At 42.6% G+C, this 15,862-nt stretch overlaps 1 protein-coding gene across 1 annotated transcript; it reads right to left on the bottom strand.

Moving 5' to 3' along the window:
* Positions 1-12,148: 12,148 nt before the first annotated feature.
* marcksa (myristoylated alanine-rich protein kinase C substrate a) lies at positions 12,149-15,396 on the bottom strand. Its single transcript, XM_063902757.1, has 2 exons — positions 15,000-15,396; positions 12,149-13,883 (listed from the first exon to the last, which is right to left on the bottom strand). Exons 1-2 carry the CDS (start codon positions 15,093-15,095, stop codon positions 13,209-13,211), a joined length of 771 nt encoding a protein of 256 aa, XP_063758827.1. The 5' UTR covers positions 15,096-15,396; the 3' UTR covers positions 12,149-13,208.
* Positions 15,397-15,862: the final 466 nt, after the last annotated feature.

Here is a 15,862-nt window from a genome sequence, read left to right as displayed (position 1 = left end):
GATCAGGTGAGCAGGTGTGTCATCCCTGAATCTTTATTCCAAACCACTGAGGAAATCATAGTTTGACAGTTCTTTTTTATCTGCAATGTCTAAGTGTTTTCCTGCTGTTCATCATGACTCTGTATGCTTACCATTGATGTTTCAATTATGTACCACCATTCAAGTTCAGAGGCTCAAGGGTTTATTGTCATATACACACGCTACAGTGTATACTGTATATGGCAATGTAAATCTTAAGTCCCAAGCTCCTCCAACAATGCAACATAATGTATTTAGGACATAAAACAAAGTTGTAGAATAGATTACAATTAAATAGTGCAGATTATGCTGAAAACAAATGCAAGTAATGCAGATGAATTAAACTACATGTCAGAAGAATACATTAACACAATAAGCTAAATAATGCAGAGAATGTTGTAAGAGCACTGAAGAATCTGAAACGTTGACTTTAATTAAATGTATGATCTCAACAAATTTCACATAACTAGTAGGTTAGTTGAAAGCATAATATTACGTTTAACCAAATTGTCTGTATATTGTTGGGCCATATCTATACTAATCATGTCTGTGAAGCGTTTTACTCAAAATACCAAACAGATCCTCCATTGTAGCAGGCCTCACCCCTCTCTATTTCAGCCCTGTTTCTGAAGTGCTGATTCTGTGACTGTAGCTTCAAAGGTGTCATAGAATGGAAAACTGTATTTACCTTGGCATAGTTGAATAAGGAGAGTTCGGTACACTGAACTGACATACCGTGAACCTCAAACACCATTGTTTCCTCCTTCACGTGCAAATCATGAATATGCATATCACAGCGGTAAAACGGGAGAATTACAACAATCCCTGTGTGTGACGTCACACACGGTAGTCCAGCCCCAACATTTGCATACACAGCTGCTGGAAACACTAACGCTAACACTTCCCACTCTGTAACGTTGCTCACCAATCTCAAAGGCTCCAACATGTTGGATGCCAATAGCCTCCGTGGTTCATCTCTCACAGTTTTGCGGAACTTCACTTACTTCTGTGGGCTCTGAGGCAGCCATGGATTGCTCCTTGTAAACCAGCCAATCAGAGCAGAGCTCATCATAATTATTTAAATGAGCCCCCAAATAAGGCAATTCAGCTTGTTTCATTCTAGGACCAAATCATAGAGTTGTAAATGGGCCTGTAAAACCGCATCTGTAAATTTTTTGGATCAACCAAAGTTATATACCTTCTTTGTAAATATCAGAGAACAATTTAAAATACCAGATAGATTGACATTCTGTGGCACCTTTAAATGAACTAGCTGCTGCTGGCCACGCCCCTTTGGAGCGTCATGATCTCTCCTCTGAAGAGAGTTTTCTACCGGGAGAAACTCAACTAAACGCTGCCGTAATTAAACACCATATTATGTTTCATTCAATCTTCCATCCATCCAGAAATCCATCCAGAAATCCATCCATCCAGAAATCCATCCAGAAATCCCATTTCGGCCACTAGTATCCGCGATCTCGTTCTTTCGGTCATGACCTATCCTTCATGACCATAGGTGAGGGTAGGAACGAAAATGGCCCGGTAGACAGAGAGCTTTGCCTTCTGGCTCAGCTCTCCTTTCGTCACAACGGTGCGGTACAGCGACTGCAGTACCGCTCCCGCTGCTCCGAATCTCCGGCCCATCTCATGGTCCATTGTTCCCTCACTCGAGAACAAGACCCTGAGATACTTGAACTCCTTCAATTGAGGTAAGGCTTCATTCCCTACCTGAGTGGACAGTCCATCGGTTTCCTGCTGAGAACCATGGCCTCAGATTTGGAGGTGCTGATTCTCATCCCAGCCGCTTCACACTCGGCCGCGAACCGATCCAGTGAGTGCTGAAGGTCACAGACCGATGAAGCCATTAGGACCACATCATCTGCAAAAAGCAGTGGTGCAATCCTTAGCCCACCGAACTGTAGACCCCCTCCCCCACGACTACGCCTCGAAATCCTGTCCATGAATATCACAAACAGGATTGGTGACAAAGCGCAGGATTGGTGACAAAGCGCAGTCCTGGCGGAGGCCAAACCTCACCGGAAATCGGTCCGATGTGCTGCCGAGGACCCGGACAAAGCTCTCGCTTTGAGAGTACAGCGATTGGATGGCCCTGAGTTGAGACCCCCTCACCCCATACTCCCGCAGCACGTCCCACAGTATTAACTAACTGTTTAACTACCTCAGTGACTTCCCCCCTTGAGATTGGAGTTGATCCCACTTCATACCCCAGCTCCGCCTCTAACATAGAGGGCGGAGTTGTCGGATTCAGGAGTTCCTCAAAGTGTTCCTTCCACCGCCCTAACACACTATCAGTTGAGGTCAACAGCGTCCCGCTGCTTTGCCTCGGTCACGGCTGAGGCAGCTGCCCTTCGGGCCTGTCGATACCTTGCAACTGCGTCAGGAGTACCCAGGGATAACATATCCCGAAAGGCCTCCTTCTTCAGTCGGACGGCTTCCCTGACCACCGGTGTCCACCAGGAGGTTCAAGGGTTACCGCCCCTTGAGGCACCTAAGACCTTACGACCACAGCTCCCCGCCGCAGCTTCGGCAATGGAGGCTTTGAACACCACCCACTCTGGTTCAATGTCCCCAGCCTCCACAGGGATGCCTGAAAAGCTCCGCCGGAGGTGTGAGTTGAAGGCCTCCTGGACTTGGGACTCCTCCAGACGTTCCCAGTTCACACGCACTACACGTTTGGGCTTACGAGGTCTGTCCAGAGGCTTCCCCTGCCACTCGGCCCAACTCACCACCAGATAGATAGATAGATAGATAGATAGAATCGGAGAAAGAAGCCCTCTTTATTTGTCACATACATGCACACAGCAGAGCACACACAGTGAAATTGGTCCTCTGCATTTAACCCATCCTAGTACTAGGAGCAGTTGGCAGCTATTGTGCAGCGCTCGGGGAGCAATGGGGAGGGGGGATTGGAGGTGTCCGGTGCCTTGCTCAAAGGCACCACAGCAGGGCCTATGAGGTGAACTGGTGATCAGTTGACAACTCCGCCCCTCTCTTCACCCGAGTGTCCAAAACATGCGGCCTCAGGTCCAATTATACGATAACGAAATCGATCATGGACCTTCTGCCTAGGGTGCTCTGGTACCACGTACACGTATGAGCATCCTTATGTTCGAACAAGGTGTTTATTATGGCCAATCCATGACTAGCACAGAAGTCCAGTAACAAACCACCACTCTGGTTCAGATCAGGGGAGCCGTTCCTCCCAATCACTAAGGAGTCCCCTTCAGGAGCCCCATACAGGACTTCTTTCAGGGTCTCCAAGAAGGCAGAATACTCTGAACTGCTGTTTGGTGCATAAGCACACACAACAGTCAGAGTTTTCCCCCCCCATGACCCGCAGGCGTAGGGAGGCCACCCTCTCGTCCACTGGGGTAAACTCCAACAAAGCGGCACTCGACCGGGAGGGTTGTGAGTATCCCCACACCCGCTCGACGCCTCACACCTTAGGCAACTCCGGAGAAGAATAGAGTCCAACCCCTATCCAGAAGTAAGGTTCCAGAGCCAACGCTGTGCGTAGAGGTGAGCCCCACCAGATCCAACTGGTAACGTTCCACCTCCCGCACAAGCTCCAACTCCTTCCCCCCCAGAGAGGTGACATTCCACGTCCACAAACCCAGCTTCTGTCGCCTGAGTCTGGTCCGTCGAGACCCTTTGCTTTCACCGCCACCCTTCTGGCAGCGCACCCGACCCCATCGCTGTTTCCCGTAGGTGGTGGGCCCGCGGGACGGGGAAGCGGAGGTGTTGCCCACGTTGCTTTTACGGGCTGTGCCCGGCCGGGCTCCGTGGCAAGCCCGGCCACTAGACGCTCGCTGACGAGTCCTCCTTCTGGGCCTGGCTCCAGAAGGGGACCCCGGGCTTCCTCCGGGCCGGGTATCGTCGCTTTCAAGTCTGTTTTTCATGAGGTCTTTTGAACCAATCTTAGTCTGGCCCCTTACCTGAGACCAATTTGCCATGGGAGACCCTACCAGGAATACAAGGCTCCAGACAACACAGCCCCCAGGTTCATCAGGGCACACAAGCCTCTCCACCACGATAAGGTGCTGGTTCTCGGAAAGGCTTGTTTCAAACCATATCCAGCATTATTTCTGAAACAGTTTGGAGCTCAAACGTTTCTCTCTCTCGGTTTACCATAAGGACAGGACCTTTACACATAGTCTCTCCAGCGCAGTGTTAGCTCTGAGTGTTAGCACTGCTCGCTAATGTAAACACAGACCATAATACTTCCAGAACAAGTGGTGCACTGTTTCTGATACAGCACATAGCTTGTTCTTTCTCCAGTGTTTACCACTAGAACAGTGACAATATGTATTATATAAATAACAACTTTACTCTATGTATTTTTTCTGGTTCAACTACGGTGGGGCTAACCCATACAGCGGTGGAGCTCAAATCAATGCCATAATTTCCATGTGAATATATATTCAATAAAACAACACCCTCCCACAGCTAGAAACAAGCACACGCACACGCACACGCACACACACACACACACACACACACACACACACACACACACACACACACACACACACACGGACGGACAGACAGACAGAGAGAGACGGTATAGTTAATAGTTAAATTGTCCTTAAGCCATATAATCCACCAACAGCCACGAGTCAAAACACATCTCCAACAAATTAAGTATGCTAATTAGGCAACAATTCCGCAGCAAGGAAGAGCCTGAAACAGGCAACACGCAAAATGCAATAACAAAGTCAGCAACGTTTTCAAAAACAATAAAAACGATATTAAAACTCACCAGGATGAGATTTTCAAATGAGTACAATCCACCGGTTTTTGTGATTCGAGGCAAAGATGTCGATGATGCGCTGAACATCCAAAGTCTTTGTGCTTTGTTTAATGATGGACAACAGCGCCAACTTGCTGTTTCGGGTATCACTGCTGCTGTTCCGTAGTGGTATCCAGGGTGCGATTTGTAGGGGGGGATGGTGAGGATTTCCCCCCCTCTGGTTTTCCTATCCCTACCTCTGCTAAATTATTTTTATCTCCGGTGGGGACAAGGATTTCCCCCCCTTGATAGCGATGAATGCAACTTAACTGCTAGCCTACTTAAACTCTTGAAATCTAACGATCTTCAGTGTCTTTACATCAGAGTAGGCTATTCAGCAGCCTTCTGGCAGACGGTGCATATTTCTGAACGTCATCGAACACAAAAACATTGTAACATTTTTGTGCGGGAACTTCGCAGGAAAAACAGCGCTGAACCAAACATGAAACGCGTTCAGAGCAGCATATCATCTTACTTTACAGGACCCATTTGCAGAATTGTGGATAGAAGAGGGCCGAAATGCTGCAGACAATGCCCCGATAGGAAAAACGAAAAAGCCACCACAAATTTGTCACCAGAGCCGACTGTTTACTTTGTCTAGTTTTCCAGACCTGTCCCTGAGTGTTGACAGCACGTTGTGCTATTTAGTGAATTATTTTGAGTGTTTGATTTAAGTTAATTGGAGGGTCTTTTCATGGAGAGCATTGATGCTGTTCTATGGTGCTTTCTGCCTGTTAGTGCGTACGCATGTTTTTGTGACGTTGAATAGATATCCATGTATGGGTTATTAAAAGTTTTGCCATGTTGTGATGGGGACTAATCCACGGACCCGAAAAAAGGGCCTGTCTACTTTTAGCGTTTTTTTCTCCCTAGTTATGCAAGTTAAAAGTCCAATGTTCTTGTCTATGAATAAATAAATAAAAACATCCCCCCCTCTGTTTTTTTGTCAAATCGCACCCTGGTGGTATCAAAGGTGTGTCCTTATCCAACACGCCCGCCATCTGTTGTTCCGTCCGACGACGTTTAAAAACAAATGTATCCATGATAAAGTTTGACCTGAGCTTAACTATGGATGGTAAGAGTATGGCGGGACGACTTCACCCCAAGCAAGACCAGTCGTGTTCGCAGCAGGCAAACATCTACTGACTTATATTTTAATTAATTAATTATTTATTTGAAATCTATATCAATTTGGTCTCCCTTCGTGTTGTTTAATTTCCTTCAAGTGGGCATGACTCATTGAATATTAGTTGGTTTTATGGTAGGGCTAACAGTAGGGCTAACACAATTCTTGGTTGCCTACCCTGGCGCCGCTTATGCCTGCTGAATACACAGACACAGCTGAGGAGGGGGTTCAGCTTGCCGACTGTATATGGAGGACGATAGGTGGGACGTTGCCAGGAGTTCAATGTAAAGCCAGCCGACAGTTCCGATATGACTTCATAAGGACAGCAAATCCGGATCAGCTCGTTTGTACCCCCGTTTTTAGAGATGTGGGTAAGCAGGAAAAGAGAGAGGGTTGTATTTTCTGACACTTTGTGAGTCTACTTACACACCGGGGACACATATTTATGTATAAAAGACATCAAAAAGTATATAATGCATATTTGGGGACCTTTAAACTAACCAAATACAGTTATGTGAAATCTGTTGACATAATTAAAGTTCAGTTTGTTCAGTGTGTCCAAGTACATGTAAATGCAGGAGTCTATAAACATGTCAATAGGACAGGAACAGACAGGATAGAATATAAAATGTAATATTGTACAGTGAAATAAAAATAAAATACTCTTTAATGTAGTGATAAATATTAAGATAAATAAAATGTAAAATGGAGCAGATGATGCTTTAGGTTATGGAGGCACTGAACAGAGCTCAGGCGTTAAGGATTCTCCTTATTCAGGCATTCTGACTTCAGGCTGCAGCAGAACACTCCAGAACACACGAGAACATGGAGCAGGTCAATTATGTGCAGTCCTTTTTAATCATAATTATTTGTTGTTGTAGCTGCAGTGGATTCTAAACCTTGTGACTATAATGTTGAAGTTGCTTTTTTGTTGCTTTTTGCGCTCCGACATGGCCTATATTATACTTTAGTTTTCTGGTGGTCAAACTACAGATTAAAGGTTTTTTCTTATCATGACTTAGAGACAGATATGGGTTATCTTGACATTTTCTTGATTTTATAATATTGGGTCTGGTTGTATTGTAAATGCAATTTATTTATTGGTTTTTGTGTTTGTTTTTTTTTATTAATCTGTAATTCTCTGATGTATTCATGTGCACTGCAAATTTAATAATTAGTAGGTCAAGTTACATTCAATAGGAGTAAAGCTCAGAAAGGCAGAGAGGGCAGCTCAGGGGTACTTCAGGAGAAACATGAACATTTACAGACATCCCTCATTAGACAGAGCCGGGTGTATGCAGCATCCTGCAGGGATGACCAGTGTGTTGTATGTTCCAGGTATGTTCCAGGTTGAACGACCGAAGTAAAGGATTTAGTTTTAAACTATGCTGCTGGAAGTCCCTTTTATCTCCAAGTGTGCAACACTGCAAGGCCAGAAGTATGTGGGCACTAACTTTCAGGTTTTTATTATCTAAGATACTGACAGTTAATTTCTACATCTTACAGGATCCAGTCAGTTAATAAAGTTAGACTGAAGCAGTCCTTTGTGCACCAGTCAACCGTAAGATTAAATACAAAGCTAATCCCATCAAATGTAGGATAGAGGATAGAACTCCTTTTTCAGTGATTGTAATGTTTTGTTAAATAGCAGTTTCTTTGTCTCATGTCTTAATCTGTCTTTGCTGATGTTGCAAAATGGAGCTGCTGTGATGCAAGTAACATTTCAAACTTAACAATAATGTTTTATCGTATTAAATGGAGTTTAGTGCAATGCTCAGCTCTTGATGAGTTTGTAATAAAGACAGACATGTTGTGGGACCACAGCTCTGAGACATTCTGAAATGTGTGTTATGACAGATGAAATAAGACAGATGGTTACGTCTCTAAAGTGGATGAAAATAAAAGTATTAGAAGAAGCATTTGCATTTCAAATGTTTAAATTGGCCAATTTAAATTGTGTCTGTTTCTACCAACAGTTTGTGTCTCTCAGTGTATTTCTTGAATACCTCACTTAAATGTGCAACATGTATTGCAGCACAGTCTTTTAAGTATTCTTTGAATGGTTTATTTCACTGTGCTTTATCTTCTGAAGGGAACGCTGACCTAACTGTTTAAGGAAACTGTGTTTGAGCCGGAAACTACATGAATTAATGTTTACATCTTTTTGTTTTGTATTTGTTTCTAAAATATATTTCCAAAATACCCTTTAACTCAAATTTGCTGTAAACGGCATGTCAATATAAAACTAGAATACTATTCCCATTGCTCCCACCCACAGAAGCTTTGGACCAATAGAATCTCTGATCATCTCGGTCTGGTTCCTCCCTTATCCTTTAGGGAGGCTTTTTCTGTACCTTAGTAAAATGATGACCCTAAGTGACTTTTCATAGATATCAACTGTACAGTTTGTGTTAAGCCAGTTATTTGGATTCATTTTGAGCAGATTATTTCCATTGTATTGCACAAGAGATACATTTTTCTTTATTTGTAGGCTAATAGATTTTTTTTAAATGCTAAGATTTCCTCTCCCTGCCTCTTGACTGCTGTCCTGTCAGTTTTTGTTGTTTGAAGGGCAGAGTTTTCTAATGCATGACGAGACTGTATAGCAGAGAGGGAACACTGAATCTTATCCTGTGAGATTTTAAAAAGTATATATCTTAATTAGTAATCCAAACTTTAGTTGTCTTCACAATGGCTGAAGGTGCACATAGTAGGAAGCCTTTACTTTTGGTTGGAGAGCCTCTGTATTAAAGGAATGACGGTATTTCACTTTTGCCATGTGTGTAATGATGATGTACAGCCACAAGGGAGCAGGCTAAACCAGAAGATAGCATAACAAGTGAGGCACAGGTTGACTGGAGGAAGCAAGAGCTACAGCATAATGTGGGAGGTAATCAGCCAGCAGAGGTGGGAGAGGGTACTTCTACTTTTACTCAATTACAACATCTGAGTACTTCTACTTTACTCAATTAAAAGATCTGAGTACTTCTACTTTACTCAAGCACAAGATCTGAGTACTTCTACTTTACTCAAGCACAGGATCGGAGTACTTCTACTTTTACTCAATTACAAGATCTGAGTACTTCTACTTTACTCAAGATCTGAGTACTTCTACTCAATTACAAAATCTGAGTACTTCTACTTTACTCAACATCTGAGTACTTGTACTTTTACTCAAGTACAAAATCTGAGTACTTCTACTTTACTCAAGCACAAGATCGGAGTACTTCTACTTTTACTCAAGTACAAAATCTGAGTACTTCTACTTTACTCAAGCACAAGATCGGAGTACTTCTACTTTTACTCAAGTACAAGATCTGAGTATTTCTACTTTACTCAAGCACAAGATCGGAGTACTTCTACTTTTACTCAAGTACAAGATCTGAGTACTTCTACTTTACTCAAGCACAAGATCGGAGTACTTCTACTTTTACTCAAGTACAAAATCTGAGTACTTCTACTTTACTCAAGCACAAGATTGGAGTAGTTCTACTTTTACTCAAGTACAAGATCTGAGTATTTCTACTTTTACTCAATTACAAGATCTGAGTACTTCCACTTTACTCAATTAAAAGATCTGAGTACTTCTACTTTACTCAAGCACAAGATCTGAGTACTTCTACTTTACTCAAGCACAGGATCGGAGTACTTCTACTTTTACTCAATTACAAGATCTGAGTACTTCTACTTTACTCAAGATCTGAGTACTTCTACTCAATTACAAAATCTGAGTACTTCTACTTTACTCAACATCTGAGTACTTGTACTTTTACTCAAGTACAAAATCTGAGTACTTCTACTTTACTCAAGCACAAGATCGGAGTACTTCTACTTTTACTCAAGTACAAAATCTGAGTACTTCTACTTTACTCAAGCACAAGATCGGAGTACTTCTACTTTTACTCAAGTACAAGATCTGAGTATTTCTACTTTTACTCAATTACAAGATCTGAGTACTTCTACTTTTACTCAATTACAAGATCTGAGTACTTCTACTTTACTCAAGCACAAGATCGGAGTACTTCTACTTTTACTCAAGTACAAAATCTGAGTACTTCTACTTTACTCAAGCACAAGATCGGAGTACTTCTACTTTTACTCAAGTACAAGATCTGAGTATTTCTACTTTTACTCAATTACAAGATCTGAGTACTTCTACTTTTACTCAATTACAAGATCTGAGTACTTCTACTTTACTCAAGCACAAGATCTGAGTACTTCTATTTCTACTCAAGTACAAGATCTGAGTACTTCTACTCAATTACAAGATCCTAGTACTTCTACTTTACTCAATTAAAAGATCTGAGTACTTCTACTTTACTCAAACACAAGATCTGAGTACTTCTACTTTACTCAAGCACAGGATCGGAGTACTTCTACTTTTACTCAATTACAAGATCTGAGTACTTCTACTCAATTACAAAATCTGAGTACTTCTACTTTACTCAACATCTGAGTACTTTTACTTTTACTCAAGTACAAAATCTGAGTACTTCTACTTTACTCAACATCTGAGTACTTCTACTTTTACTCAATTACAACATCTGAGTACTTCTACTTTACTCAAGCACAAGATCGGAGTACTTCTACTTTTACTCAAGTACAAAATCTGAGTACTTCTACTTTACTCAAGCACAAGATCGGAGTACTTCTACTTTTACTCAAGTACAAGATCTGAGTATTTCTACTTTTACTCAATTACAAGATCTGAGTACTTCTACTTTTACTCAATTACAAGATCTGAGTACTTCTACTTTACTCAAGCACAAGATCGGAGTACTTCTACTTTTACTCAAGTACAAGATCTGAGTATTTCTACTTTTACTCAATTACAAGATCTGAGTACTTCTACTTTTACTCAATTACAAGATCTGAGTACTTCTACTTTTACTCAATTACAAGATCTGAGTACTTCTACTTTACTCAAGCACAAGATCTGAGTACTTCTATTTCTACTCAATTACAAGATCTGAGTACTTCTACTTTACTCAAGATCTGAGTACTTCTACTCAATTACGAAATCTGAGTACTTCTACTTTACTCAACATCTGAGTACTTGTACTTTTACTCAAGTACAAAATCTGAGTACTTCTACTTTACTCAACATCTGAGTACTTCTACTTTTACTCAATTACAACATCTGAGTACTTCTACTTTACTCAAGCACAAGATCGGAGTACTTCTACTTTTACTCAAGTACAAAATCTGAGTACTTCTACTTTACTCAAGCACAAGATCGGAGTACTTCTACTTTTACTCAAGTACAAGATCTGAGTATTTCTACTTTTACTCAATTACAAGATCTGAGTACTTCTACTTTTACTCAATTACAAGATCTGAGTACTTCTACTTTACTCAAGCACAAGATTGGAGTACTTCTACTTTTACTCAAGTACAAAATCTGAGTACTTCTACTTTACTCAAGCACAAGATCGGAGTACTTCTACTTTTACTCAAGTACAAGATCTGAGTATTTCTACTTTTACTCAATTACAAGATCTGAGTACTTCTACTTTTACTCAATTACAAGATCTGAGTACTTCTACTTTACTCAAGCACAAGATCTGAGTACTTCTATTTCTACTCAAGTACAAGATCTGAGTACTTCTACTCAATTACAAGATCCTAGTACTTCTGCTTTACTCAATTAAAAGATCTGAGTACTTCTACTTTACTCAAGCACAAGATCTGAGTACTTCTACTTTACTCAAGCACAGGATCGGAGTACTTCTATTTCTACTCAAGTACAAGATCTGAGTACTTCTACTTCTACTCAATTACAAGATCTGAGTACTTCTACTTTTACTTAAGTACAAAATCTGAGTACTTCTACTTTTACTCAAGTACAAGATCTGAGTACTTCTCCCACCTCTGCTTAAATGAGGGAAGGGGAAATCTTCATACTGTAACATTCCAACAGGTTCTTCCTGTAACTCTGTCTCTCCTCCTGTTTAGCATGTCCATGACACAAAGCCTGTCCTGACGGGAGCTCTTGCCCAGTATGGTGGGATAGCGTGTTCAGCAGTGTTGGTGTAATCGTGGGTGTGCACTAACTTTTGGCTATGTGGTTACACTCATTAAAGCACCTTTATACTCCTGATTGTTTATCTGGAAGGATCTGGCTCAGAGCAGCTGCAGTACATTCATCCAATAAGTGCAGTACAGTGTCTTACCCAAATAACGACAGATGCAGCTCAAATTTTATTCACATTTATGTTTGCTTTTAGTGTGCTCACAGAAAATTAGAACACCTTAAGCAGAGGAGTTTAATAGCAATTTTTTTGTAAGCAAAGTTACATTCCGTCTCTAAGTCAAACTGGTCAAAGATTCTCCAGTATTTACAAAAGGAAACAAAGAGAAATAGAGAGACAAGATGCTTCACAAACATTTGCATCTGATAGATTCCTTACATTTTGTCAGAGACCACTGAAAAAGCATTGCTGGCTGTCATCAAAAACATAGCACAGTATAAACAGTTAACCATCCCATTCATCACAGCTTGATTTCGAGTTCAAAATTGCTTCAGAAGGTCTTCCAGGTCTTTGTGTTATCTTACAAAAATGAGCGGGTGGAAAAAGAGCTGAAAACTTCATGTGCTTCCTCTTGAGATCAAGATTTAATTTTGTACAATAATCACAGTTAAAAACACCCCGCCTATACATACTTACATTTGTATTAAGGTCATAAAACCAACAATAAACAATAAAGCCTATACAACTTGTATTCCTACTGAATCACTGACAGCTAATGAGAAGTGAAAGCTCCTATTCTTCCTAAAACATAACCCTGGGGATTCCTGTTGTAAAAATGATAGTGTTGTTAACCGTATGGAGTCTGTGGATGTTGGTCTCACTTTTTAGACTATTCTTTCAATGATAGTCTGTGGCAGATCTAGCCCCCCCCCCTTCACTTACATCCCCACCCGGTCTGCTCCATACCATTTTGTTAACATTTTGTATAAAAATTCAAAAAGAAAGAAACTGTAATACTGATGATAAAATATATGGCAGAGTGGTTGTTTTAATGTGTTGTACTGAAGCCACCCTCCCTGGCCCGCTGGAGTGGAAGTAACAAAGGGCCCAAATGGGTTTTGTGAAATGGGGAATGTAAACCGAAAATAAAAATAAAGAAAAGCCTTAAAGTATCCCTGCTGTAGAAATGTTCTTTAAAGCCAGGCTGGCGTCCCTCCAACATACAAACAGGGAAATGTTCTTTGATTATCTTCTTTGTTCTAATTTCTCCCTCTCTTGGAATTTATTCAGCCGGTTCTGCAGCGGCAGCCGGAGCCTCCTCTGACGCTGCTTCCTGTGTGGGGGGGGCAGCCTCTTCTGATTTGGGTGCTTCCTCGGCTGGTTTGTCCTCGGCCGTGGGCTCCTCAGCTTTGGGCTCCTCGGCGGGCGCGGTCTCCTCAGCTGGTTTCTCTGCTGCTACCTCTGGCGCCGCGGCCGATGCCTCCTCCTTGGCAGGCTCAGCATCAGGAGTGGCCCCCCCCTCAGCAGGCTTGGCCTCCTCACTGGTTGCTGCTGCTTCCTCTGTTCCCTCGGCCTTGGCCTCCTCTGCGGTTGCCTCCTCGGCCTCTGCTTCCTCTTCTGTCTCCTTTTTGGTCTTCTTGAAAGAGAAGCCACTGAGCTTGAAGGACTTTTTGAAGGAGAAGCGCTTGTTCTTTTTCTTCTTGGGGGTTTCGTTGCTGGTGGAAGGTGTGGCGCCGTCCTCTGTCTTTGCTTCTGCTTCTCCTTCAGCTGGAGCAGGAGACGCTGCCTCTACTTTCTCCCCATCTGCAGTCTCCTTCTCAGCAGGGGCAGCCTCTGCCTTGTCCTCCTTGGGGCTCTCCTCGGCCGCGGCGCTGCCGTTGGCCTGGACAGCCTCCTCTTTGCCGTTCTCAGCCACTGTAGGAGAGGCGTCTCCGTTCACTTTCACATGGCCGTTTTCCTACAGAGAGAAACAGGGGCTGTTAGTGCCATGTTAGGAGCCGGCATGGTCAAGACTGGAGCCGGACAGTGCCACTGCCGAACAGCATGGGCAACAGACACCAGCACAGAGCAGGGACAGAAGCAGTCTCTCTATATGCCCACTTTCTACTCTGGAGCTTCTGGAGACTTGGCTCTTGACAGTTGGAAAAAAATCTAACCCTAGTTCACAGTAACGCACTTGATTAAAGAATGCAACATGTTTCTCTCATCTTCTGGGCCTGGACTTATATCACCCTGAGCAGAGAGCGCAGTGCCCGGATGGATCGCCAGGAGTCAGTGCCTGCAAGCTCCAGCAGCGTGCGCCAAGCAAAGCAGCTGCTCATTAAAACAGCAGCTGCTCATTAGTGCAGAGCACACTTCAGACATATTTCCTAAACATGTATTAAACCTAAACGGGGTTCTGAGTTGTACGTTTTCTCAAATATAAAAATCGCTAAAAAAGAAAGAAGAGATTAGACACCTCTCTCTCTCTCCCCCTCTCTCTCTCCCTCTCCCTCCCTCTCTGGGGTGCACCGCTGGCTCCCAACCCTAACCCCCCCTGTGTGATAGCAGGCTGCCATCTCGACTGTCCAGTCGAGCATCTGTAACAAAAGCTCGGTGCTCTTGGCGCACAGCCTTTGTTGCGCTCGTGCATCTTGTCTTATTCAGCAGTTTTTACATTTCGACCGAGGAGACTGATTTAAAGCGACGCTGTAGATTTTAATCCTGAAATATTAGTTTGACTGCATTTACCAGGCAATCATTCAACACATGGTTTTATCACAATTGAAAATCAAAGTGATTTTATTCACAAAAGATCAAACCAACTAGTCTTCCTGCTCAGCATGAACCACTTGTTTCAAATTTCCTTTGAATAACCGCTCTCTAAAACGCTTTCAATGATGTCTGCTGCTCATTAACTCCAAACTATTCGGAATTATGAACAAGTATTTCCATTTAGTTCAAACTCCCACCACAGGTCTCCATTCATTTTATCCACAATTACGCACGGATTGCACCCTCAGAGTGCATCCCTACAGAAGGGCCAGATTCTCCCTCATGGATGAGAAGAGGCGGCTGATAAAATATCATTTACCTGTCCATTGGCCTTGGTGGGTGAAGCAGCAACCTCTCCGGGCTTTTCAGACGCGGTTTCAGCCTTTACAGCTGTCTTGGTCAATTGCGCTCCCATGCTTTTTTGGCTCCAACAAAGAAACTCAACTGATCCAAAAAAAACGAACAAAGACCCACAAGCCTCTTTGTTGAAACGTTAAGCTCTTCGATGCTGTTTCCCTTTCTGCAAAAAGAAAAAGTTCAAAGAGAAAATGTAAGGCCAAGTCCAGTCAGAGCGATGAGGGTTTTTTTAAATGAGGAGAAAGCTGACAGGTAGCAGCGGTGATAAAATCCAGGATCGGTGGCCGTGTCGCTGTAGACAGGCTGCAAAATGGAGAAATTTCCCTTGTTGCTAATAAGATGCGGAGTCCAACGCCCAAGTGAAGAGATGAATGGGCGCTCCGAGCGATGACGGCACTGCTCTCAGATTCAGCCAATCACAGCCGCCGCTCACAGCGGGGGCGGGGTTTGGGAAGGGGAGCGAACAATGGATTGTAGCGCTGCGTTCAGGGTACGTTGGGATCATGAATCTCTAAATAATCGGAAACATAAACTTCATTAATGCAACGATATGTTTCCAAACTACCTGACCCATTGTCTTGAATGTAAATGTCAAATACCCAGCCAGGATGAGCAAGTATGAAAGCTTTGAAAACTAAACTTACAGGTGTTTTCTATTTCATCTTTTTGCACTAATAAGTTATAATATCAATGTTCTCTCATAGTCTACTGACTAGCGTTCTAGAGTTATATTTCACACGTGGGTCTTGTGCACTTGAATCAACCTTTACAACTTTTGCTGGGGCCAAAATATATATATATATATATATATATATATATATATAT

This window comes from Eleginops maclovinus, chromosome 15, assembly GCF_036324505.1.
Source record: "Eleginops maclovinus isolate JMC-PN-2008 ecotype Puerto Natales chromosome 15, JC_Emac_rtc_rv5, whole genome shotgun sequence".
Classification (NCBI taxonomy): domain Eukaryota; kingdom Metazoa; phylum Chordata; class Actinopteri; order Perciformes; family Eleginopidae; genus Eleginops; species Eleginops maclovinus.
Note: the sequence above shows the minus strand (reverse complement) of the source record. Positions and strands in the feature narration are given on the sequence as shown.

Coding starts and splice junctions, on each gene's coding strand:
- marcksa (XM_063902757.1), bottom strand. CDS start 15,095: ATGGGAGCGCAATTGACCAAGACAGCTGTAAAGGCTGAAACCGCGTCT. Junction 13,884..14,999: donor CCACCAAGGCCAATGGACAG/GTAAATGATATT, acceptor TTCTCTCTGTAG/GAAAACGGCCATGTGAAAGT.